The sequence below is a fragment of the Myotis myotis genome, unplaced genomic scaffold, assembly GCF_014108235.1.
Source record: "Myotis myotis isolate mMyoMyo1 unplaced genomic scaffold, mMyoMyo1.p scaffold_m19_p_8, whole genome shotgun sequence".
Lineage (NCBI taxonomy): Eukaryota > Metazoa > Chordata > Mammalia > Chiroptera > Vespertilionidae > Myotis > Myotis myotis.
Window position 1 is genome coordinate 92,896,664 of NW_023416390.1, and position 26,842 is coordinate 92,923,505.

General features: G+C 46.8%; 1 protein-coding gene across 5 annotated transcripts in view; it reads right to left on the reverse strand.

Annotated features, from left to right (window-relative positions):
* The window catches only part of ERCC3 (ERCC excision repair 3, TFIIH core complex helicase subunit), a 49,158-nt gene extending 29,836 nt beyond the window's left edge, over nucleotides 1-19,322 (reverse strand). The window contains exons 1-8 of one of the 5 annotated variants that reach the window (XM_036318726.1): nucleotides 18,934-19,302; nucleotides 17,970-18,175; nucleotides 17,032-17,268; nucleotides 15,303-15,352; nucleotides 14,871-15,006; nucleotides 14,528-14,692; nucleotides 13,391-13,595; nucleotides 11,834-12,148 (exon numbers count right to left, since the gene is read on the reverse strand). In XM_036318726.1, the coding sequence (XP_036174619.1) occupies nucleotides 11,834-12,148; nucleotides 13,391-13,595; nucleotides 14,528-14,692; nucleotides 14,871-15,006; nucleotides 15,303-15,352; nucleotides 17,032-17,268; nucleotides 17,970-18,175; nucleotides 18,934-18,961 (1,342 nt within the window). In that variant the 5' untranslated portion in view covers nucleotides 18,962-19,302. Of the gene's footprint in view, nucleotides 1-11,833; nucleotides 12,149-13,390; nucleotides 13,596-14,527; nucleotides 14,693-14,870; nucleotides 15,007-15,302; nucleotides 15,353-17,031; nucleotides 17,269-17,969; nucleotides 18,176-18,933 lie in introns of all 5 variants that reach the window. The other 4 variants (XM_036318727.1, XM_036318729.1, XM_036318728.1 and 1 more) reach the window with 4 other exon arrangements.
* Between the last annotated feature and the right edge of the window lie 7,520 nt (nucleotides 19,323-26,842).

A 26,842-nucleotide genomic window follows, 5' to 3' on the forward strand; every position in this document is an offset into this window, starting at 1 on the left:
AATTGGAAAAGTAAAACTGTCCTTATAAAACCAAGCTGAAGCAAACAAAAATCACTACTTCACTTTTTCATTTTTTTACTTAACAAATGTTTTTCTTTCTCTTATTTTTTATTACTTTTATTATTTTTTAACCTTTATTTAATTTTCACTTTTTTTGGATTAGTGTTCTACATTCTATTTTTATTTTTTTATCATTATTTTACTCTATCTCATTTTTTCCTTCATGCCAACCCTTTCTTCCTCACTTCTCCCTTTTTCATCCTGTTTCTCTTCCCCTGTTCCTGCTTTAGTTTTTCTCTCCTTTCTTTTTGACTCCTTGTTACCAACTGACCTTCTTTCTCTGCTCTACTGATGCATTACTATTAAAGTAGTCTCTTTTGGCTTACTCATATATCTAATTTCCTCTCCAATGCTCCAAGTCCATGCACATTTCTCTTTTCTCTTTCTTCACTAGCCAATTTTTTTTCCTTTCTTGTTGTTTAGTTTTTTATTTTATTTTATGCTTTTGTTTTTCCTCTCCTTGCTTGTTCTCTTCTTCTACTAATAGCTTAATTAGTTTCACTCACCAAACTCAGGCCTATCTGCTCTCTATTCTCCTTTTCCAAAAATAGATGAAGATATAGATAAAGCAGAAAATTTTATTTTTAATATATACAAGTTTTCTTTTATATATATTTTATATTTTTTAATTATTATTTTTTTAAAATTTTTAAGTGAGTATTTTGTTTTTTACTTTTCTTCTTATGCATTCATTCTCTTTCTACCTCCGCTATACTGAATCATGGCCATTACCCCATTCCTTCAATTCCTTTACCTTACCTTCTGGAAGTAAGATCTGCCTCTTCAGATTCAGCTCCCCTCCTTTTTTTCTAGGTGTTTGTTGTTTGCATTTTTTTAATTAGCTGTTGGTTTTGTGGAGTTTTCTCCCCATATACCTATATTTCTTTCCCCTTCTTTTTTCTTCTTTTTCTTTTCTCTCTTACCTTTTTTCCTTTTCTAAATATCATTTTTGGAAAAAAAACCAAGATGGGGGTCATAGGTAAACACCGGAGTTTGCTGCCTCGAACAACTACTTCAAAAATACAACTAAAAGACGGAACAGACATCATCCAGAACCACAGGAAGGCTGGCTGAGTGGAAATTCTACAACTAGAAGGAAAGAGAAAAGCATACCGAGACTCAGAGGAGGCACAATGCAGAAGTAAAATACTAAGGTACAGAGGCGTATATGGAGCGGGCTGGCGGCTGAGGGCGCGGTTGTCGTTTTCAATCGGGAGGGAGTCTCAGGCTCTGAGCTCCAGTTCCGGGCGAGTCTCTGGGAACCCAGACTCATATGGGAGCAGCGGGACTGTCTGGCATCGGTCAGAACTCAAGGGCAGCTTTCTCTCGGAGGTCCTTGCATCGATTGCCGGGATACTGAAAAGCTGGGCCTCTGAGAGCAGCCATAACGCTAGCCCCGCTCTGTTGATCCCGTGGGACCCGCCCCACTCAAGCCCTGCAGGGAGGCTTTTGCTGGATAGTCTCAGGCAAAGGATAGATTAGCACCTCCCTAGAGATCCAGGAGCCAGTGTACCCAGATGTCAGAGTGGGACCATCCAGTTTGCAGCTCCGTGGAACCATAAAGGACACACTCAGGGGGCAGACTCAGTGAGCACCAAAGCCCCATTGAAGCAAGTCTTGCCCCGGAGGGATGTCTCCAGCACAGAAGTTCTCCCACTGCAGACACAGCTGATTCTCACAGCCACTTGGCCTGGAGGTCAAACCCTCCCTGGTATTAGCTACAACAATCAAGGCTTAACTACAAGACTGCGCACAAAGACCACTAGGGGGTGCACCAAGAAAGCATAACAAAATGCGGAGACAAAGAAACAGGACAAAATTGTCAATGGAAGATATAGAGTTCAGAACCACACTTTTAAGGTCTCTCAAGAACTGTTTAGAAGCCGCCGATAAACTTAATGATATCTACAAGAAAACTAATGAGACCCTCGATGTTATGTTGGGGAACCAACTAGAAATTAAGCATACACGGACTGAAATAACGAATATTATACAGACTCCCGACAGCAGACCAGAGGAGCACAAGAATCAAGTCAATGATTTGAAATGCGAGGAAGCAAAAAACACCCAACCGGAGGGGCGGAATGAAAAAAGAATCCAAAAATGCGAGGATAGTGTAAGGAGCCTCTGGGACAGCTTCAAGCGTACCAACATCAGAATTATAGGGGTGCCAGAAGATGAGAGAGACCAAGATATTGAAAACCTATTTGAAGAAATAATGACAGAAAACTTCCCCCACCTGGTGAAAGAAATGGACTTACAGGTCCAAGAAGCGTGGAGAACCCCAAACAAAAGGAATCCAAAGAGGACCACACCAAGACACATCATAATTAAAATGCCAAGAGCAAAAGACAAAGAGAGAATCTTAAAAACAGCAAGAGAAAGAAACTCAGTTACCTACAAGGGAATACCCATATGACTGTCAGCTGATTTCTCAACAGAAACTTTGCAGGCCAGAAGGGAGTGGCAAGAAATATTCAAAGTGATGAATGCCAAGAACCTACAACCAAGATTACTTTATCCAGCAAAGCTATCATTCAGAATTGAAGGTCAGATAAAGAGCTTCACAGATAAGGAAAAGCTAAAGGAGTTCATCACCACCAAACCAGGATTATATGAAATGCTGAAAGGTATCCTTTAAGAAGAGGAAGAGGAAGAAAAAGGTAAAGATACAAATTATGAACAACAAATACACATCTATCAACAAGTGAACCTGAAAATCAAGTGAATAAATAATCTGATGAACAGAATGAACTGGTGATTATAATAGAATCAGGGACATAGAAAGGGAATGGACTGACTATTCTTGGGGGGGAAAGGGGTGTGGGAGATGTGGGAAGAGACTGGACAAAAATCATGCACATATGGATGAGGACAGTGGGTGGGGAGTGAGGGCGGAGGGTGGGGCAGGAACTGGGAGGGGAGTTATGGGGGGGAAAAAAGAGGAACAAATGTAATAATCTAAACAATAAAGATTTAATTTAAAAAAAAAAGAGGAACAAATGTAATAATCTGAACAATAAAGAATTAATTAAAATAAATAAATAAATAAATATCATTTTTGCGTTCTTTTCTCTCCCCTAATTCTCTTTTCTCTGGTGGTCCCCTTTATTTGGGGTTATTGATATGTTGAATACATTTTTCATGTTTTGTTCCCTCTGTGTCATGTCTTGTCGAGTTGTATTTTTTGCCTTTTGGTCAACACCATATAGAGTGAACCACATAACCAGACACCATGAGAGGAGTGAAAATGGGGAGACAAAGAAATAGCCCCATACAAAAGAAAAGCAGGAATCATCGGAAAAGGAAGTAAACAAAATGAAGGCAAGCAATTTGTCAGAAGAAAAATTCAGAACAATGGTCATAAGGATGCTGAAAAGGATGGAAGACAAATTCACCAACATGTGTAAGAACCAAGAGGAAATGAAGACTCAAAAAGAAATGAAGAATGACATCGCTGCAATAAAGAACACAATAGAAAGCATCAACAGTAGACTAGATGTGGAGGAACACATCAGCGAGCTAGAAGCCAAGGTAGGAAGAAAATACCCAAGCAGAGCAGCAACTGGGAAAAAAACTTCAGAAACAGGAGGATAGCCTAAGGGAGCTTTGGGACAACTCGAAACAAAACAACACCTGCATAATATGGTGCCAGAGGGAGAGGAAACAGCAAGGAATAGAAAACCTGTTTGAAGAAATAATAACAGAAAAGTTCCATGATATTGGGAAGAAAAAACTCACACAAGTCCAAGAAGCTCACAGAATCCCAAACAAGATGAGCCCCAAAACACCGACACCAAGACACATTATAATTAAATTGGCAAACACCGACAACGAAGTAAGGATCTTAAAGGCCGCCAGAGAGACAGAAAGTAACCTATAAGGGATCTCCCATTAGACTATCAACTGATTTCTCAACAGAAACACATCAGGGGATGGAATGAAATATACAGAGTCATGCAAAGGAACTAAATCCAAAAATACCATACCCAGCAAAGCTATCATTCAAAATTGAGGGTGAAATCAGGAGCTTCACAGACAAAAAAGGGTTAAGGGAGTTTATTATTACGAGCAAACCAGCAATGCAAGAAATGCTAAAGGGTCTGCTGTAAAAAGAAGAAATAGAAAGGAAAGAAGGAACACAGGCATAAAGAATAAAAATGGCGACAAACAAGTATCTATCAATTATAACCTTAAATGCAAATGGATTAAATGCTCCAATCAAAACACATAGGGTAGCTGAATGGATAAGAAAACATGACCCATTGCCGAAACCGGTTTGGCTCAGTGGATAGAGCGTCAGCCTGCGGACTGAAAGGTCCCAGGTTCGATTCCGGTCAAGGGCATGTACCTGGGTTGCGGGCACATCCCCGGTGGGGGATGTGCAGGAGGCGGCTGGTCGATGTTTCTCTCTCATCGATGTTTCTGACTCTCTATCTCTCTCCCTTCCTCTCTGTAAAAAATCAATAAAATATATTAAAAAAAAAAAAAAAGAAAACATGACCCATATATTTGCTGTCTACAAGAGACCCACCTCAGAACAAAGGACTCACACAGACTGAAAATGAAGGGATGGAAAAAGGATTTTCAGGTGAATGGAAATGAAAAAAAAGCTAGGGTAGCAATACTTATATCTGACAAATTAGAACTCAAAGTGAAGGCCCATAACAGGAGATAAGGAGTACCACTTCATAATACTAAAGGGAGCAATTCAACAAGAGGATATAACTCTAGTAAACATATATGTACCTAATACAGGAACACCCAAATACATCAAAAAACTTCTGGAAGATATCAAGGGAGAGATCGACAGCAACACAGTCATAATAGGGGACTTTAACACATTGTATGTGAAAAACGTATTTATACGTTTTATTTATACGTTTTGCGTTGACTGGTAGTAGAGCACAGGACACGTATTAATACGTTTTTTATAGACTAGCGGCAGAATACGGGTAACGTATAAATACGTAAACTAAAGTTATTGTAATTTTACTGAATGTTGCCATTTGCGCAAAAAATTAGCAAAAATGGCCCGCGCCACCTGTTAGCGCGCGATAAAAACTACCCGCAAACAATGTGTTAATACCCCATTGACATCACTGCATAAATCCTCTAAACAAAAATTTAGCAAACAAACATCAATCCTAAATGACTCACTAGATCAGATGGACTTAATTGACATCTTCAGAATATTTCATCCCAAAGCCACAGAATATACATTCTTCTCAAGTGCACACAGGACATTTTCAAAGATGGACCACATATTGGGACACAGGCAAAGTCTCTTCAAATTCAAGAAGACTGAAATCGTAGCAAGCATTTTCTCAGATCACAATGGCATAAAATTGGAAATCAACTACAATAGAAACAATGAAAAAAAATCAAACACCTGGAGGCTAAATAGCATGCTATTAAACAATGACTGCATTACCAAAGAGATCAAAGAAGAAATATAAAGCATCCTGGTAACAAATGACAATGAAAACACAGCAATCCAAAATCTATGGGACACAGTGAAAGCAGTCTTGAGAGGGAAGTTCATAACTCTACTGGCCTACCTAAAAAAAACAAGAAAAAATGGTAATAAATTATCTAACCCTGTAACTCAAAGAATTAGAAAGAGAGCAACAAGAAAAGCCCAGAGTAAGCAGAAGAAAGGAAATAATAAAGATCAGAGTGGAAATAAAAGACATAGAGACCAAAAAAACAATATAAAAGATCAATTTCTTTGAAAAAATAAACTAGACTGATGAACCTCTAACCAACCTCACTAAGAAGCAAAGAGAGAGGTCCCAAATAAAGTCAGAAATGAAAGAGGTGAAGTAACAACCAACCCCACAGAAATACGAAGAATCATGAAAAAATACTATGAACAACTCTATTCCAACAAACAGGACAACCTGACGAAATGGACATACTCTTAGAAAAATACAAACTCCCAAAACTCAATCAGGAAGAATCAAAAAACCTGAATAGGCCAATAACTACCAAAGAAATCAAAAGAGTAATCAAAAATCTTCCAGCAAACAAAAGCCCTAGTCCAGACGGCTTTACAGGTGAGTTCTACCAAACATTCAAAGAAGAACTAAAACCTATCCTACCCAAAAAATTCAAGAGGAAGGCACACTTCTAAGCTCTTTCTATGAAGCCAGCATTACCCTAATCCCAAAAGCAGATAAAGACACCACAAAAAAAGAGAACTACAGGCCAGTATCCTTGACGAACATAGATGCTAAAATCCTCAACAAAATTCTAGCAAATCAGAACCAGCATTACATCAGAAAAATCATACACCATGACCAAGTGGGATTAATTCCAGGGATGCGAGGATGATACAATATCCGAAAATCAATAAGTGTGATACGTCACATAAACAAATTGAGAGACAAAAATCGCATAATCTTATCATTTGATGCAGAAAAAGCATTTGACAAAATCCAACACCCTTTCTTGATAAAAACTCTCAGCAAAGTGGGAATAGAAGGATCATACCTCAACATAATAAAAGCCTTATATGACAAACCTACCGCCAACATCATACTCAATAGGCAAAAACTAAAACCATTTCCCCTAAGAACAGGAACAAGACAGGGATGCCCACTTTCATCACTCCTGTTTGATACAGTACTGGAAGTGGTAGTCATAGCGATCAGACAAGAAGAAGAAATAAAAGACATCCAAATTGAAAAGAAGAAGTAAAACTATCCTTATACACAGATGACATGATACTGTACATAGAAAACCCCAAATACTCCATCAAAAACTACTAGATTTGCCCTAACCAGTTTGGCTCAGTGGATAGAGCGTCGGCCTGCGGACTCAAGGGTCCCAGGTTCGATTCCGGTCAAGGGCATGTACCTTGGTTGCAGGCACATACCCCGTAGGGAGTGTGCAGGAGGCAGCTGATCGATGTTTCTTTCTCATCGATGTTTCTAACTCTCTATCCCTCTCCCTTCCTCTCTGTAAAAAATCAATAAAATATATTAAAAAAAAAAAAACCTACTAGATTTAATGAATTTGGCAACTTAGCAGGATACAAAATGAACACTCAGAACTCTATGGCTTTTTTATACACCAGCTACAGGCTCAGTGCATGAAATTCGTGCACTCAGGGGCAGGGGGGTCCCCTCAGCCCGGCCTGTGCCCTCTTGCAGTCCAGGACCCCTCGGGAATATGTCCGACTGACGGCTTAGGTCTGTTATCGAACATCCTTAGCACTGCCTCAGAGGTGGGAGAGGCTCCCTCCACCACCACTACATTCGTCAGCCACGAGCCCAGCTTGTGGCTGAGCGGTGCTCTCCCTGTGGGAGCGCACTGACCACCAGGGGGCAGCTGCTGCGTTGAGCATCTGCCCCCTGGTGGTCAGTGTGTGTCATAGCAACTGGTCATTCTGCCATTCAATCGATTTGCATATTAGCCTTTTATTATATAGGACTAGAGGCCCGATGCATGAAACTCATGCAAGGGGCTTGGCCCCCGCCCCCATGGTGGCCGCCTCTGCCTCAGCCCCCGCTGCCACAGCTTCGTCCAGAAGGTCATCCGGAAGGTCATCTGGTCTAATTATCATATTACACTTTTATTATTATAGATAATGAACTCACAGAAAGAGAAACTAAAAAAACAATCCCATTTACCACTGCACCAAACCAATTAAGATACCTAGGAATAAAAATAACTAAGCAGGTAAAAGACCTGTACTCGGAAAACTACAGGACATTGAAAAAAGAGATAGAGGAAGACATAAACAGATGGAAGGACATACCATGTTTATGGATTGTTAGAATCAACATCATTAAAATGTCCATACTACCAAAAGCAATTTATAGATTCAATGCAATCCCCACTAAAACACCAACAGCATATTTCAGACCTAGAACAAATTCTCCAAAAATTCATCTGGAAAAAACACCCTGAATAGCCACAGCAATCCTGAGAAAGAACAAAGTTGGAGGGATTATAATACCAGATATCAAGCTATATTACAAAGCCATGGTTCTCAAAACTGCCTGGTATTGGCACAAGAACCGACATGTAGACCAACTAGAGGCCTGGTGCACGAAATTCGTGCACGGGTAGGGTCCCTAGGCCTGGCTGGTGATCAGGGCCGATTAAGGCCTTCCGGCTGCCAGCCGAGGCCTCCCTTTATTCTGCACCGCCCCCATTGGTCAGCACACATCATAGCAAGCAATCAAACTCCTGGTCTCCCAACTGAACTCCTGAGGGGACACTTTGCATATTAGGCTTTTATATATATAGATGGAACAGAACAGAGAACCCAGAAATAGAGCCAAGCCATTATGCTCAATTAACACATTGTTTGCAGGTAGTTTTTATCGCGCGCTAACAGGTGGTGTGGGCCATTTTTGTTAATTTTTTGCGCAAATGGCAACGTTCAGTAAAATTATAACTTTAGTTTACGTATTTATACGTTACCCGCATTCTACCGCTAGTCTATAAAAAACGTATTAATACGTGTCCCGCGCTCTACTACACTGGTAGAACGTATAAATGCATAAAACGTATAAATACATTTCCGCATACAATGTGTTAATATTTGACAAAGGACCTTGGCAAGAGCAAATAATGTTGTCAAGACAGTCTCTTCAATAAATGGTGTTGGGTAATTTGGTCAGATACATGCAAAAAAATGAAACTAGACCACCAACTTACACCATACACAAAAACAAATTCAAAATGGATGAAGGACTTAAATGTAAGACAAGAAACCATAAAAATCTTAGAAGACTCCATAGGCAGCAAAAGAAACCATCAATAAAACAACAAGAAAGCCCACTACATAGGAGATCATATTTGCCAATGCTATTTCAGGTAAGTGTTTAATCTCCAAAATTTACAGAGAACTCATACAACTTAACAAAAGGAAAATAAACAATCCAATCAAAAAATGGGCAAGGGATCAAAATAGAAACTTTTCGAAAGAGGATATACAGATGGCCGAGAGACATATGAAAACATGCTCCAAGTCACTAATCATCCGAGAGATGTAAATCAAAACGACAATGAGGTACCATCTCACACCTGTCAGAATGGCTATCATCAACAAATCAACAAACAACAAGTGCTGGTGAGGATGTGGAGAAAAGGAACCCTCGTGCACTGCTGGTGGGAATGCAGACTGGTGCAGCCACTATGGAAGACAGTATGGAGTTTCCTCAAAAAATTAAAAATGGAACTCCCGTTTGACCCAATAATCCCACTTCCAGGACTACATCCCAAGAAAACTGAAACACCAATCAGAAAGGATATATGCACCCCTATGTTCATAGCAGCACCATTTACAATAGCTAAGATTTGGAAACAGCCTAAGTGCCCATAAGCAGATGTGTGGATTAAAAAACTGTGGTACATCCACACAATGGAATACTATGCTGCTGCAAAAAAAGAAGAAACTTTTATCCTTTGTGACAGCATGGATGGACCTGGAGAGCATTATGCTAAGCAAAATAAGCCAGTCAGAGAAAGATAAATATCACATGATCTCACTCATATATGGAATATAATGATCAACATAAACTGATGAACAAAAATAGATCCAGAGAAAAGGGGCGGGGGGGGGGGGAGGGTCAGTTAGAGATCAATCAAAGGACTTATATGCATGCATATTAGCATAACCAATGGACACAGACATTGGGGCAGTGGGGGCCTGCACTTGGGGGAGGAAAAATGGCGGGGGGGGGGTGTCAATCAGGGAAAAAGGAGACATATATAATACTTGAAACAAAAACAAAGACTATCCTAGCAAAGGCACTGGCACACTATGTAACCTGACACAGGCCAAGCACACAGCAGGCTACCTAAGATCCGGCAGGTTGTTACATGCAGCAGCAGTGTGGCCCTCTTCCCTGCGGAGCAGTGTCCAGGGACTGATGCAACAATGACATGGTCATCAGGAGTCTGTCTCTCCCGTCTCCTGATGAACATGCCGGTTGTTGCTGGGTTCTGGAGACTATGACGAGAGCGGGAATAAACATTCACACTAGGTTTTTGTGTGAACCTACATCTTCATTTCTCTGGGACAGACACGCTGGTGGGACTGCGAGCCATGTGGTAACTAATACCCTGCCCTACACTTCCAGGGACTGCGTTCTGCACTTTCCTCTGGCAATGCGTGGCAGCTGCAGTTGCTCTGCGCTCCGCCAATTCTGGGTGTTGTGAGCTTTTTATTTGGCCACTCTAATAGGTGCGTAGTCGTGTCGTGTCTCATTGTGCTTTTAATATGCATTCCTCTGAGAGCTAGTGATGCAGACCTTCTTTTCAAGGGCTTATAGGGATCTGTACATTCTCTTTGGTGAAGTGTCTCTTCACGTCTTCTGCCCATTTTCTAACATTTCTGCCATTGCCTGAATGTCTAACAGGCAATCAGATTAACTCACCTGAAGCCCAACCCCTCCATCACCACTCTCCGGGCCTGTCCTCTATAGTTCCCCATCCCAAGTAACGTCTGCTCTCTCCGTCCACGTGCTCCCGTCACACCGACAGTCATCTCACCTTCTCTTCCTCAGCTCCCACATACAACACATCTAGAACCAGGCCACCTTTACTCTAACTGGGTCAGGCCTCCTGCTGGGATTCCACCACCTAACCCACTTAGCTGCTTCTACCTGCTTCCTTCGTTGACTGCCAGCACAACCGTCCGAGTCAGGCCATGTCACCTCTGCTCCAATCCCTCCACTGGCTTCCCACCCACTCAAGATTATCAGCCTTACTGTGACCACAAGGCCTACCCTGCCCACCCCTCTCTGACCACAACGTGACTGCTCTCCTCTGCCCCTCTGGTCACAGGGCAACCTTGCTGTGGTCAGGCCACGCCAAGTCCTCTCCCGCCTCAGGACCAGCACCCTGTTCCTTCTACCTGAGACCCCTGACCTCTGCCTGGTGCTGTGAGCATCCAGGCACTGTCCGACACCCAGAGGTGGAGGAGCACGCCATACACACAAAGAGCAGACGCTAGAGCCATTCTGACGATATTGTGAATGCTCATGTGAGAATGCCTCTGCTACCATTTCCGTAATCACACTCCTAATGAAATTCAGCAAATTCCTCCAATTTGTCTGATTGAGAGGTTTGCCTGGAACACTGCTCAGCAGTGAAAGGACACAGTATCGGCACATGTCCAACGGGGATGAGCCCTGAGCGGTGGAAGCAGCAGACACAGGAAGAGATGGGTGATGCTGCTCACAGGCTTCCAGAAAAGGCCAGGCTACAGCCACCGCAGCAGCTCAGCGGCTGCCGGGGGCAAGATGACTCTATGAGCATGAGGAGGACATTCCCACACTGGAGCCCGGGGAAGGGTGCACAGCTCCGTAAAGCTAACAATCCTGACCTGTATACTGGTAATGAGAGGACGCTACGGTTTATAAATGGGTCAATAGAGCTACTTCTAAAGACGGACTGCCTGCGATACTACAAGTGACATATTAAGGATCAATACTTTAGCCTTCAAATGAAACAAACACTACTGCAAAGGATTTTCAGTCCTAGTCATTTTCACGGAACCGTAAAAATGGGTTAAGGGTAAATTGAACTCCAACAGTAAGACAAAAAGAGGAAAAACACACCATCTCCTAAAAAACTCCTCTGGCCAGTGATTCAGGAAGCTGTGACCGTGCACACCTTCCACGCCCACCTCACCCCACATGCTATGACGTATTGGAAAGCTTTCCCCAGGAAGTCCCTCCCTCCACCCCACAGCTGGAAACCCCTTTCTGTCCATACAGTGAGTGGGCAGCTCAGCTCTCGTCCTGCTCACCGGGTATGGTGTGGACCTCGTCCAGGATCATGAGGCCCCACTCCTGAGTTCTGAGCCACTCCATGACACGCTCAGCCTCCCAGGACCTCTTGGTGGTATGGCCCAGCATGGAGTAGGTGCTAATGGCAACGGAGCAGCCGATGGGCTTGTCCTTGGCATCGGAGGTGAAGCGGCAGATCTGGCTGTCGTCGATGGTGGACCACATCTTGAACTGGGCTTTCCACTGCTCCACAGACACAGCGGAGTTGCCCAGCACCAGACAGCGTTTTCTGACAGTGCAGGCAGCTGTCACGCCAACCAGGGACTTCCCAGCACCTACGAGAAACCAAAGAATAATTCTACCCAAGGCCAGGCTGAAATGTGGGGAGAGACAGGCAGACTCGTGAGCACACAGACCTGGGCACATTATTTCTACCCATCTTCACAGCTGACACTGTGAGGCACTAACTGCTCTGGAGCCTCTGTTTTCTTCTTGACAAAGAGGAAACATGGCCACTTTACACACAAATGTAAGAAGCGAAGAGACAAGTGCCAGGCCCTATTGTAACGTTTTATGTGTATCTTGTTTAAATGCTAAAAATCTCAAAACCAACCAGAGATAGGAGACACTATTACTGCCCCCTTCACATGGTCAAACTAAAGCCAGGCTTGGCTCACCCCAAGCCCTGGGGAAGAAGCGCTGCTGGCAGTCTGCTGAGGACATGGCTGCACCAAGGAGGCCACAGCAGGACAGCTGCTGTGACCACAACCAACTGGGCCAAGACGTCAAAGGTGCAGGTGTGAGCACTGCTTAGGGAAGACAGAGGAGAGCCTCCAGGAGCCTCCATGTTTACTCCCACCCACCATTCGAAGATTAGGATAAAAATCAAGCTATTCCTCTAAACAGCAATTCTTCCTTTACCAGGAATGTGAATCAAAATAACGCCTGGAGCATTAAAAGAACCACCACCTGAGGGCACAGGTCCCTCCCCTGGAGCGTCTGCCTCCTCAAGTCTGGGGCAGGGCTGCTGGGTGAGTCGTTGGGACTGCTGGCCATGAAGGCAGACCAGGGGCTGGCAGGACTCAGGACCAACGGTATCTGACAGGAGCCCAGGGCTGCCGTGCCCTCTAGTGGACGGTGTGCACGCTGGAACAAGCGCTCCAGGAACAAGCCCGTTTCTGTGCTGGGAGCCTCCACACAGACAGGCCTCCCAGACTCGCTGCGAAGAGCAAGAACCCAACCCCCACCTGCAGAGTGACACACTCCCAGCATCACCGTCTCACCCCACAATGCTCGGCTCTTCCTCGCTGCCTGATGTCACCACAGCTCAGGCAATCTGTCCAGCATCTGTCTGCACCTCACCAGACTAAGCCTGCGATCAGGAGCACTGCTCTCTCCACCACTGCACCCCAGTGTGGAGGTCAGGGCCCACGCACAGCAGCACTCACATACTTGCCGAGTCTTGAATCAGGGAGTCATCTGACCGGGGTGGCTCCCTGGCCAGGGCTGATTTAGAGAAAGGGGTGCAGGGAGAGGGGGAGGCAGCCTGGACATCTTCTTCACTGAGTCTCACTTACCACAAGGAAGCACAATGACCCCTGACCGCGCACGCCCATTCCCAAACATCTTCCGCAAGCTCTTCTCCTGGTAAGGCCTGAGGACAGCGGTGGGTTTCAGGTCAATGTTGATATCAGGGTTAACAGAATCGTTCCGAAAGTCATATTCTGCCAACAGAGGGTACTCGAGGTGGATGCAGCGTTTCTGAAGTTCCTCAATCATCTCCTGTGGAGGAAGCACAACGGGTTTATAGCCTTAACTCCAAAGGCTGCACATGAGCAGCACGTATTCTAAGGGGCCTTGTTGTCAAAAGAACAGCAGTTTACCTAGACCCGTGGTCGGCAAACTGCGGCTCGTGAGCCACAAGCAGCTCTTTGGCCCCTTGAGTGTGGCTCTTCCTAAGCCTTAGGAGTACCCTAAATAAGTTAGTAACAATGTACCTACCTATATAGTTTAAGTTTAAAAAATTTGGCTCTCAAAAGAAATCTCATCCCTAGCTGGTTTGGCTCAGCGGATAGAGCGTCGGCCTGGGACTGAAGGGTCCCAGGTTCGATTCCGGTCAAGGGCATATACCTTGGTTGCAGGCACATCCCCAGTGGGGGGGTGTGCAGGAGGCAGCTGATCGATGCTTCTCTCTCATCGATGTTTCTAACTCTCTATCCCTCTCCCCTCCTCTCTGTAAAAAATCAATAAAATATATTAAAAAAAAAAAAAAGAAACTTCAATCGTTGTACTGTTGATATTTGGCTCTGTTGACTAATGAGTTTACCGACCACTGACCTAGACTTTTCCAACTTCAGATCTTGCTTAATGTCTGATCTCGGAAGCTAAGCAGGGTCGGGCCTGGTTAGTACTTGGATGGGAGATCTTGGTTAATAACAGCTGGGCTAACACATGGAAAAGCAACCCAAACTAAGGACAGAGACAAAATGAAATCCAACCAGCCACCAGAAATGCCCCTCTGGCACCATTTCTCACACGTCCCTAGGAATTGGGGAAGGCTGACCACCAGCCTGAGGAGTGGGGCACATTCCTGACTCCACAGACAGTAAGGAGGAGCTGGGCCTTCCTGCCTCTCCCAGACCAGAGAGTCCGCGCAGGACCGGCTTCCAACATTGCTGACTGAGAAGGAACCAGGAAGGGACCTCTTCACTAACCTGCTTGACTTCAAAAGATACTGTCTGTGTCTCTTCTTCTTCTTCCTCATCCTTGTCCATTTGCTCATAAAAGTCAAACAGGTCCGTAGGGATGTCAGATTTACCCTGTGGATCTGTCTCCCGGGAAGTGGAGGGCCCACCACTGCCTTCAGCAGTCTTTGCAATCTATAAGAGAAAGACAGGGCCTACGTTTGCATGCAACAGTTAACCCCTCTGTTAGCAAGCAAGTCCTACGGTTGCAAGAAAATTGCAGGGTCACTAGGTTGCAAAGACTGAACTAGAAGCATCTGAGGGAACAGTACTAAATGCCCCCACCCCCAGGGGGACCCGAAAGCTCACGCACAGCAGATCTGCTGGTGAACGTTTCTGTGATGAGCTCGGTGGCCTCCCCCTCAGAGCTCCGCAGGCGGCACTCCCGGATCACTGGGTCCTGAAGAAGATGCTGGATGACATCGGGGTGGGAGCTTTCCACAAAGTACCTACAAGAGGAAGGATGTGCCGACTGACCAGCCGCCATTTTCAGAAGGTTCCGCTGCTCAATTACGTGGTCTAAAAACACTGGCCTCAGGCCTCTCTCTACTCTCTCCCCTCCATGGCCCTTTGCCAAGTGAGAGCTATGAACTATTGGCTATGATATAACCATGCCCTATGAGGGTTGTGGGCAAAGCCATACTTTGAAGATAAATAAGCCGGGATCTGAGCCTCACCTCCACTGCTTGGGGGGACATGGTGGCCAGTGAAAGTGCCTCGACGAGCCTGTTACGGAATCCCTTACCTGTTGTGCTTCAGGACCAACTTGACTTTTCCATAACTGACAGTACACAACTGCAAGCGACAAATCAAACAGGCAAAATGAGCAACCTGTCGCTCCCTCAGAACGCTTTCATTACCAGCACGCCCTGCCCCCCATGTGGAAAACTCAATATGCAATCCTAATAGGGTCAGAACTGCCTGATTTGAGCCTTTTCTATCAGCCTCTTCTTTTTTACAGCAAAACCTCCCTCTTGACTGGTTAGTTTTGATTCACATCTCTTAATAAAACACAGCTTACAATCTTTATTTTCCCTTTCTTCTTCACTCCCATAGCCCCATCCTAACTCACAGATCCAGCCTGCTACACCAGCATTCCTCCAGCTCCCAGCACACAGCTGGCCAGTGAGTGTGCTCAGTAACTGTTTGCTGTGTAATTAAATACAAAGCCTCCTAGCCTCCTCCCCAGATTCCCTATTTCCCCAACAGCATGCACGCTTCTCTATGACAGAGACTATAATGCACCCCTCCCGGTCCCAGCAGTCTCAGGGTGGTATGCAGCAGAGGTGGTGTGTTGTCCACGAAAAGCCACTCCTCAGACCCAGGGCTGCTGCCCTTCTGGACCTACCACTGCACCCACATTCCTGCAGGCTTCTCCTAGCAAGGACGGAGGACAGCAGAGTGCTGACAGGGCTCATTCCTGCAAGGTACAGGCCCTTCTCCCTGGGTAGCCTTACATATCACGAGAGAAGAGCTCTCCCAGGGCCGGCCAGCTTCTGAGGGTAGAGGCATTCTGTCCCGGAGGCCAGAGGCATTCACCTTCTGCCACTCAGACTGGGGGTCTGAATCCAATTCCCTTTAGATCAGCAGAGGGCAAGGAAAGCCAGTGTCCATCTCTTCTGAAAGGCACACGCGTATCTCGCAGAACAAACCCAAGCATGCTCAACTGCTTTTCGCGTGGAGCCCTGCCCACTTCAACATCGGAAGTCCTTTGTGACTCTCCCTAATGAACATTGTTGACTGTTGCCTGGTGCAGACGCTCAACCTTAGATGGAGTTTACCATCTCTACTAGTCTACTTGGGCTGTTACATAGACCACAGACTGGGTGGTTTAACAACAGAAACTTATTTCTGGAAGTCCACAGTGAAGGTGCCATGGACCCGTTCCCGCCTGGCTCCCAGAGGCTACTTCCTTGCTGTGTACTCCCACGAACATGCAGAGAGAGACGCCCACAAGCCTCCTGATGCCTCTTCTCGTAAGGACACTGATCCTTTGGAGCAGGGCCCACTCTTACTTCCTTATTTCAAACACAGCTCATTAGTGGTTAGGGGTCCAAGATATGCATTTTGGAGGGCACACAATTCAGTACATAACACCAACAACGGGCTGCACTCCTAAACACCCCTGGCCAGTGTGAGCTCACTGGCTAAGAGCAGCTCCTGGGAGTGTGGCCTCAGCAGGAACACAGCGCTGGATCAGCAGGAGTAGCAGCTGCAAGAATCCGTTATCTTGCTCCCCACACTAGTTCTGAATGGCATTTTCTTTCTTTTTTTAATCCTTACCCGAGGTTATGTTTTTATTGATTTGACAGAGAGGAAGGGGGCAAGGGTGGGGGGAGAGAGGGAGAGAGAGAGAAAGAGAGAGAAACATGATGTGAGAGAGACAGACGCCCTGACCTGAGATCAAACCCACAACCTAGGCATGTGCCCTGACCGGGACTCAAACCAGCCTTTGCCTTAATAATCGAACTTGCCTTAATAAACTGAACAATTCCATCAGGGACTCCGGTCTTGCTGAGCTTCCTGAGGTACTCAGTGATGTCACTGGTCTGCAGCCCCACGCTGACGGCTGCATACAAGGAGTAGGCGGTCAGTTTGTACTCATGCACGTGGGCTGGCCGGCACACTGGCTCTGCAATAGCCACCAGGAAGTCTTGGGCATATTTGTAAACTGGAGAGAAGGCTTCTAAGAAAATGTGGCCATCAGGAGCCTGAGAAACACCAGACAGACACAAAGAAACTAGTGAGTTTCAAAGACTACTAGACTCTTTTAGATATCATCTACAATAAAAGCATAATATGCTAATTAGACCAGACGTCGTCCTTCCAGACGATCTTCCAGATGAAGCCGGATCTACGAGGGAAGCCCCAGTCCCGGGTGCCAGAGGGAAGCTGGTGCCAGCAGCCAGGGAAAGGTGCGCGAAGCCAGCTGGGGGAAGGAAGGCCTCTAGTTTTCTATAAAAGATAAGCTGCCCAAAAAGTTGTCTTTAACCCTTTGTACGCCATAAGCATCTACAGATGCTTTAAAATCATTTTTTCATAAGAATTTTCAATGGAAAATATCCAAGAACACCCGAATTGTAATATATTTATCTTTATAATATTCATGCAAATTGATTTTTTAAATTAAACTCAAAATATTATGGCGTGTGGGGATAGTTTGTTTTGGAGCTTGGCAGTTAACTGGTTAATCTACCCAACACCAGGGATATTTTTGTACTCAATTCAGCCTGTCTGATCAGATACAAGAGTGGAGAGAAAACAGAATAGTTTACAAAATCAGTAGTTGCCCCACCCGGCTGCTCGCCCCCACGCCGCTGCTCTCCCCCACGCCGCTGCTCTCCCCCACGCCGCTGCTCTCCCACCCGGATGCAGGGAGGCCCCCGGGTCGGGCCTGGCGGAGCGCGCTCACCACCCAGAGGGGCCGGGAGGGGTGGTCGTCCTTCAGCGGCATCTGCGGCCGGTAGTCCTTGGCTCCATACTCGTCCAGCTTCGTGCTGGACTCCTCCACCTGCTTCCCCGCGGCCGAGGGCACCGCCTCCTGAGGGTCATTTCCAGGGGCGTCGTCTTCATCTTCCTCCTCGTCCTCGTAGTGCTTCCTCTTGGCCTTCTTCCTGTCTGCGGGACCACACGCCCTGAGCGGCCGCCGAGGGCCCCGCCGCCACTGCAGGAGCCAGCCTCAGCGCCCCGCACTGCCCCGCGGGGGCCCCGACCCGGCCCCGCACTCCACCCCCGCGCCCCGGACCCACACTGCCCCGCGGGGGCCCCGACCCGGCCCCGCACTCCCCCACCCCCCCGCGCCCGGACCTGGCCCCGCACTCCACCCCCGCGCCCCGGACCCGCACTGCCCCGCGGGGGCCCCGACCCGGCCCCGCACTCCACCCCCGCGCCCCGGACCCGCACTGCCCCGCGGGGGCCCCGACCCGGCCCCGCACTCCACCCCCGCGCCCCGGACCCGCACTGCCCCGCGGGGGCCCCGACCCGGCCCCGCACTCCACCCCCGCGCCCCGGACCCGCACTGCCCCGCGGGGGCCCCGACCCGGCCCCGCACTCCACCCCCGCGCCCCGGACCCACACTGCCCCGCGGGGGCCCCGACCCGGCCCCGCACTCCACCCCCGCGCCCCGGACCCACACTGCCCCGCGGGGGCCCCGACCCGGCCCCGCACTCCACCCCCGCGCCCCGGACCCACACTGCCCCGCGGGGGCCCCGACCCGGCCCCGCACTCCACCCCCGCGCCCCGGACCCACACTGCCCCGCGGGGGCCCCGACCCGGCCCCGCACTCCCCCACCCCCCCGCGCCCGGACCTGGCCCCGCACTCCACCCCCGCGCCCCGGACCCGCACTGCCCCGCCGGCGTCCAAGGGGGAAGCTCACCGCGCTCCGCCCGGTCCCGCTTGCCCATGGTGCGCACTGGGTACGCGCGGCCTCCCGGGGCTGCTCCCCGGGCACTTCCGGTTCCCCCGGAAATTCTCGGCGCCAACACAGGAAGTCCCGCCTCCGGGCCGTGGCGGCGACGGCGTGCGGTAACCGCGGTGTTGCCTCGGTCCCGCGCCGCCACGGAAGCGCCCTGGGCGCCTGGGAGGGTCTCGGCGGCTTCGGCCGCGCTCAGGGCGGCGAGCAAAACCAGGCCCAGCCGCCGCCCCGAGGTCCACGGAGGCCGCGGGCGCACGTAGGTGTTCGGCGCGGAGGCGAAGGGGGCGGGGCCCAGAGGCGACCGCTCCCCCGGGCGGGTGTCGGGGCCCCGAGCTGGAGACGGGAGGGCGAGTGTCGGCATCGCCGTGGGCGGAGCCTGTCGCCAGGAATCAGTCCCCGCCTGGGATGCCGGGGGCGGGGCAGGCTCAGCGCACCCTCTGGGGGCGACGCGGCGGCTGTGGGGCTCTCAGCCGCCCCTGCCCTGGCCCTGCTCTGCCCTGTCTCTGCCCTGCCCCTGCCCTGCCCTCTCTTTCCTGCCCTGCCTCTGCCCTGCGGTGGCTCTGCCCTGCCCCTGCCCTGCCCTGCCCTGCGCTGCCTCTGCCCTGCCCTGCCCTCTGCCCTTGCCCTGCCCTGCCTCTGCCCTGCGCTGCCTCTGCCCTGCCCTGCCTCTGCCCTGCCCTCTCTTTCCTGCCCTGTCTCTGCCCTGCCTCTGCCCTGCGCTGCCTCTGCCCTGCCTCTGCCCTGCCCTGCCCCTGCCCTGCGCTGCTCTGCCTCTGCCCTGCCCCTGCCCTGCGCTGCCTCTGCCCTGCCCTGCCTCTGCCCTGCCCTCTCTTTCCTGCCCTGTCTCTTGCCCTGCCGCCCCTGCCCTGCGCTGCCTCTGCCCTGCCTTTGCCCTGCCCCTGCCCTGCGCTGCCTCTGCCCTGCCCAGGCTGGTCAGGAGCTGAAGCCCCGTCTTCAGTCTTCTGTGCACACGGAGGGCGGGCTCCCTGAGCCGGAGGAGCGCTGACTTATAAACACAAGTCTTCCTTCCTCGCCCCTGACTAGTCGACCCTCATCAGACACAGCCTCCCAGTCCGATCGGCCCAGGCCGCACTGCTCTGGCTGGATGGGCCGTGTCCTGTGGGTGATGGGGCCCCAGGAAGCCGTCCGAGGCGCTGCTCAGCCCAGGAGCACGGGCAGGCGGGCGGCTCAGTGCAGGGGCGGGAAGTTCTCGCCGGCGGCTCCCTGGAGCGGGGCTTGCAGCGAGAGCCCCGTGTGGAAAGGGCTGCTGGGCTCTGTGGTGGTTTTTTCATTTGAGCCTTTTTAATAGGTGTCTCCTTTCTCAGGGTCCACACGGGTTTGCCAGTTAAGAGTATGGACCAAAATGGGGCTCTCTAATAAACCTGACAAACCCAGTGAGGAAGAGGAACCTCTCCAGGTGATCTGATTACAGATTCCTGACGGCAGTCACGGGGGGCAGTGACGTCCTAGGCCGGTGATGGCGAACCTTTGAGCTCGGTGTGTCAGCATTTTGAAAACCCTAACTTAACTCTGGTGCCGTGTCACATAGAGACATTTTTTGATATTTGCAACCATAGTAAAACAAAGATTTATATTTTTGATATTTATTTTATATATTTAAATGCCATTTAACAAAGAAAAATCAACCAAAAAAATGAGTTCGCGTGTCACCTCTGACACGCATGTCATAGGTTCGCCATCACTGTCCTAGGCCTTTAGCATTCTTAGCAAAGCTCAGTATTTACCTTAAGTTGGTCCTGTCCATTGTTGTGCATCTAGGTCAGCCGTGGGCAAACTACGGCCCGTTTGAAATGAATAAAACTAAAAAAAAAAAAAGACTGTACACATTTCTGTAATGATGTTTACTTTGAATTTATATTAGTTCACACAAACACTCCATCCATGCTTTTGTTCCGGCCTCCGGTCCAGTTTAAGAACCCATTGTGGCCCTCGAGTCAAAAAGTTTGCCCACCCCTGGTCTAGGTTCACACACCTTTGAAATGCCTCTTTTTGCAGCACTCCAGTTGAGAAATGGCTGGCTTATGAACCCAAAGAGGCCCACAGCAAGACATAATAATTAAAATAGCACAGGACAAAGACAAAGAGAGAATCTTAAAAACAGCAAGAGGCCCTAACCCAGTGGTTCTCAACCTTGGCTGCACATTAGAATCACCTGGGAATCTTTAAAATCCTGATTTCAGGACCTCTGATCAGAATTTCAAAAAGATTCCCAGGTGATTCTAACATGCAGCCAAGGTTGAGAACCACTGCCCTAACTGGTTTGGCTCAGTGGATAGAGCGCGGCCTGCGGACGGAAAGGTCCCAGGTTCGATTCCAGTCAAGGGCACCTTGGTTGGGGGCACATCCCCAGTAGGGGGTGTGCAGGAGGCAGCTGATCGATGTTTCTCTCTCATCGATGTTTCTAGCTCTCTATCCCTCTCACTTCCTCTCTGTAAAATATCAATAAAATATATTTTTTAAAAAATAAAACAGCCAAAACCGGTTTGGCTCAGTGGATAGAGCGTCGGCCTGCGGACTGAAAGGTCCCAGGTTCGATTCCGGTCAAGGGCATGTACCTTGGTTGCGGGCACATCCCCAGTGGGAGGTGTGCAGGAGGCAGCTGATCGATGTTTCTCTCTCATCGATGTTTCTAACTCTCTGTCTCTCTCCCTTCCTCTCTGTAAAAAATCAATAAAATATATTTAAAAAAAAATAATAATAATAAAAAATAATAAAACAGCAAGAGAAAGGCAAGGGGACTTACAAGGGGACTCCCATGAGACTATCAGCTGATTTCTCAACAGAAACTCTGCAGGCCAGAGGGGTTGGCATGAAATATTCTGTCAATGTAAGAAATGTCCAAACCTGTAGAGAATTTTTATATTTGAGCCAAACTGATGACATATGTTGGGGAGCAGGCTCTCAAGTGCTTCAAAGAATAATAGTTTTGCAGCATCTTTTATACATTTGAAATTAAGGCGGGAACTAAGGAAGATAACATGAAGGTGAGAGAAAGCAGGTTGGAAATTGAGTAACAAGACAGTTAACAAGATTCTGTGCTCTCTTGAGAGTGGCTGCAGTTTATTTCAAAACTGTTCCCCTAGATGCACAGAAACAATGGCCAGGGCTTGCATAAGGCAAAGACAAACCTTTTACTACAAAGTCATATGCCTGGGCTTGACTACCCACCATGACCGGCCCAGTTAGGCCTTTGTGATCAGATCACCCTGTGAGATGACTTTCCATGGGAACCCCCCCTTTTTTTGTTCACAATTCAGAGTGATGAAAAGCAAGGACCTACAACCAAGATGACTCTATTCAGAAAGGCTGTAATTCAGAATCAAAGGAGAAATAAAAAGCTTCCCAGATAAGAAAATCTAAAGTTCATCACCACTAAACCAGCATTATAAGATGTTAAAGGGACTTAACAGAAATGGGGGAAGGGGGAGAAGGAGAGGAATAAAAAATATGAATAAGAAAATATCTCGGAAAAAAAATTCTAACAGGCAAAGGCAAACAAAAGTAATGGATCAACCAACACTAAAGGAAGATCATGTGTGATTACAATAGTAAATTAAGGCAGACACACATACACAAAAGAAGTAAAAAATAATGACAAGCCCTAGCTGGTTTGGCTCAATGGATAGAGTGTCAGCCTGCAGACTGAAGGGTCCCAGGTTCGATTCCAGGTTGCGGGCTTGATCCCCTGTAGGGGACATGCAGGAGGCAGCCAATCAATGATTCTCATCATGGATGTTTCTATCTCTTTTTCCCTCTCCCTCTCTGAAATCAATAAAGATACATTTTTAAAAAAATAATGACAAAAACAAATGTGGAGAGTAAAAATGATAGTGATGTTAGAATGTGTTTGAACTTAAACTATCATCAACTTAAAATAGACTGCTGTAAAGGTAGTTTGATATATATTAATATATATGAAGCATATAGTAACCACAAATCAGACATATACAAGAAATAAAGAGAAAGGAATCCAAACACAACATTATAGAAAGCCAATATACAAGAGAGAGAGCAGAGCAAGAAAATAAGAAGGGAACAGAGATCTCACTCGTTCATGGATCATAGAGGCCGTTATAAACTTATGAACAATAATAGATACAGAGGCAGAGCTGCCTCAAACAGACTGTCAAACTGCAGCGGGAAGGCCGGGGAGGGTTGGGGGGCAGGAGGGAGGGGGGTAAGAGATCAACTAAAGGACTTGTATGCATGCATATAAGCATAACCAATGAACATAAGACACTGGGGGGTAGGGGAGGCTAGGGGACTGTCTAGGGCGGGGGGATAAAATGGACACATATGTAATACCCTTTGTAATACTTTAAGCAATAAATTAAAAAATAAAATAAAAAATAAAAAAAAAGAAAGGAACAGAAAAACTACAAAAACAATCAGAAAACAATAAAATGGCAATAACCATATACCTGTCAATAATTACTTCAAATGTAAATGTGGTAAATGCTCTAGTTCAGTAATCGGCAAACTGCAGCCCCTTGAGTGTGGCTCTTCCACAAAATACCACGTGCGGGCGCACGTGTACAGTGCGATTGAAACTTCGTGGCCACACTCAAGGGGCCAAAGAGCTGCATGTGGCTCGTGAGGCTGCAGTTTGCCGACCACTGCTCTAGTCAAAAGACCAAAGGATAAAGATGTGGTGCATATACACAATGAAGTGTATCTCAGCCATAAAAATCATGACATCTTAACATTTGTGACAATATTACGGACCTAAGGATATGATGCTGAGTGAAATAAGTCAGAGAAAAACAAATACATGATTTTACTTATATGTGGAATCTAAAAGACAACATAAAACAGAAACGTATTCATAGACACAGAGAACAAATTGATCGTTGCCAGATGGGAGGGGCTTGGAGGACTAGGTGGAAAAAAGTGAAGGGATTAAGAAGTACAAATTGGCAGTTACAAATAGTCATGAGGATGTAAAAGTACAGCTTAGGGCATCTATACTAATAAAAGGGTAATATGCTCATTAGACCAGGTCAACCAGCCATCTTTCAGACATCTGACTTCCTTCCAGACAAAGCCATGGTGGTGGGGGCTGAGGCAGAGGCAGTTAGGGGCAAGATCAGGCAGGGGAGGGCAGTTGGGGGCATTAGGCAGGCAGGCAAGTGAGTGGTTAGGAGCCAGTGGTCCTGGATCATGTGGGATTGGGCCTAAACCGGCAGTTGGACATCCCTCGAGGGGTCCCAGATTGGAGAGGGTGCAGGCTGGGCTGAGGGACACCCCCACCCTCCTGCACAAATTTCGTGCACCAGGCCCTAGTATAGTCAATAATATTGTAATAACAAATATGGCGTCAGGTGGGTGCTAGACTTATTGGGGGGATCACTTCATAGTTTATATGTCTAACCACTATGCTGTACACCTGAAACTAGTGTAATACTGAATGTCAACTGTAATGGAAATTTTTTAAAAGTTGATTTTAAAAGAAATTGCTGGCTTTCCCAGTGTAGTTGGTAGGGGTGAAGGCCCTGAATAGCGGCTCCTTTCTGAATAGATTTTGAAGATAGAGCTGGATTTGCTGACTGACTCGATATGGAAAGTGAGAGAGGAGTGAAAGATAAGTCTAAGACTTTGGGCCTGAGAAACTGCAAAAATGATGTTCTTAGGGAAAGTTCAAATTTGAAGGGTAGTTTTAGACATATTAAATGTGAGTAGCTGTATTAGTCTCCTCCAGCGTAACAACAAAATTCTGCAGACTGTATGATTCCAACAACAAAAATTTATTTTCTCAAAGTTCTGGGGACTGGAAATATATGCTCGAGGTTTTGCTGTCTTCCTGGCTTACAGATGATCACCTCTGACCCGCCTGCTGTACCCTCACATAGGGGGTGGGGAAAGGGCAAGCTCTCTGGTGTCCCTTACTCCTTACATAGGGTCATCAGCTTGGTTGGATTAGGGCCCCACCCTTATTACCTAACTTAACCTTTATCACCTCCTCACAGCCTCTGTTTCCAAATACAGTCCCATTGGGGTTGAGGGCTTTAAGAAATGAACTGTGGGAAGGGTGCAGTTCAGTCCATAGAAGTGACCCATTAGACAATTAGATGCGGTGTCAGGAAAGCAGCTGCACAGCCGTCTGAAGCTCTGGGGCCTAGAAAGAAACTTGGGAACTGTCAACATGTCTGTGGTGTTGAAGCTGTTGACCTAATCGAGGTTGCCCGTGGGATGCCTGTGTGTGGAGGGAAGGTCTGAGGACACATCAGGGAAGAGGCTGGCACATGAGGGAGGGCTGGGCAACCCCAGCCGGGGAATAGTCAGTGAGGAAGGAAAAGCGGGATCCGGGGAGTCCTGCTTTCAATTCGCTGTATTTCAAGGTGGAGGAACTATTGTGATTAGCTGAGCAAATTGAAGACTGAGATTCAGCCACAGGGCTCGCACATCAAGATCAGTTCTCAGGAAGATGGTCTTCAGTAAATTGGTGTGTTGGTTCCTGCTTTACATAAATTTCACTGATTCAAGAGTGGAGGAGCCAAACCTTTAAAACCGGCTTTTGCATTTTAATGTTTTCTCTGCTTAAAGTAATACATGTCATGCAAAATCCTGGAAAACAAAGAAAGGCATAGCGAAGGCTACTTAAATCATGCATAGCACCTCTAACTATCTGCATTTTGGCTTATTTTCTTCCAGGATTTGTTGTTGTTGTTGTTGTTATTATTATTATTGCCTGTAGGTGCTTTTACACCATGAAGATATTACTTGGACATACATCATTTTATGTCCTCCTAACATAAGCTTTATTCACCCTTCATTAAAATGAATGCTCAATGACTATTTTTCATTGTATGGCAATATTGCACTTTATTTACCCAAGCCATGATTTAAGAGTATTGGGATTGTTCCAGTTTATCTTATTATAAGTAGCTCTGTGATGAATATCACTGGATATAAATCTTTAACTGCATTTTGGGTTGTTTTCTTAAAAGCAAATTCTGAGAAATAGAAATGTTAAACATATGTCCTTTTTAAAACTTTTTTAAATCCTCATCTGAGGATATGTTTTTATTGATTTTTAGAAAGAGAGGAAGGGGGGAGAGAGAGAGAGAGAAACATTGACATGAGAAACATTGATTTGTTGCCTCCCATACATGTCTCAACCTGGGACCTGAAACTTCGGCACGTGCCCTGACCAGGAATCAAACCCACAGCCTTTTGGTGTACGGGATGATGCTACCACCAACTGAGCCACATGGCTGGGACCAAACATATATCCTTTTCAAAGCTCTTACTGACAAATCTTCAATTTTACTGAAAGATGATGAGGAAGAATGACTAATATAACATTTTCATAATTAAGAAAATATTTCGTGAACTAATATTTGATAACAATACTCAATGGGTAAAAGACAGTCTCTTCAATAAATGTGTTAGGAAAACTGGATAACTACATGTGGAAGAATAAAATTGGATGCCTATCTTACACTACTCACAAAGGTTAACTCAAAATGGATTAAAGACTAAAACATAAGACCTGGAAATGTGTAACTCCTAAAAGAAAATAATAGGGAAAAGAATTCTTGACATGGATCTTAGCAACATTTTTTGGATATGACAACAAAGCAATGAAGGCAAAACTAAGTGGGACTATATGAAAATTGAAAGGTTCTGCACAACAGCAAAAGATCAACAAAATGAAAAGACAACCTCAAAATGGGGAAAATGTCTGCAAACCATACATCTGATAAGGGGTTAATATCCAAAACATATTAAAAACTCATATAACTCACTGCAAAAAACAACCCAACCAAAAATTGGGCAAAGGAACAAAATAGACATTTTTCCAAAGAAGACATACAAATGGCAAGCAGGCACATGAAAAGGTGCTCAA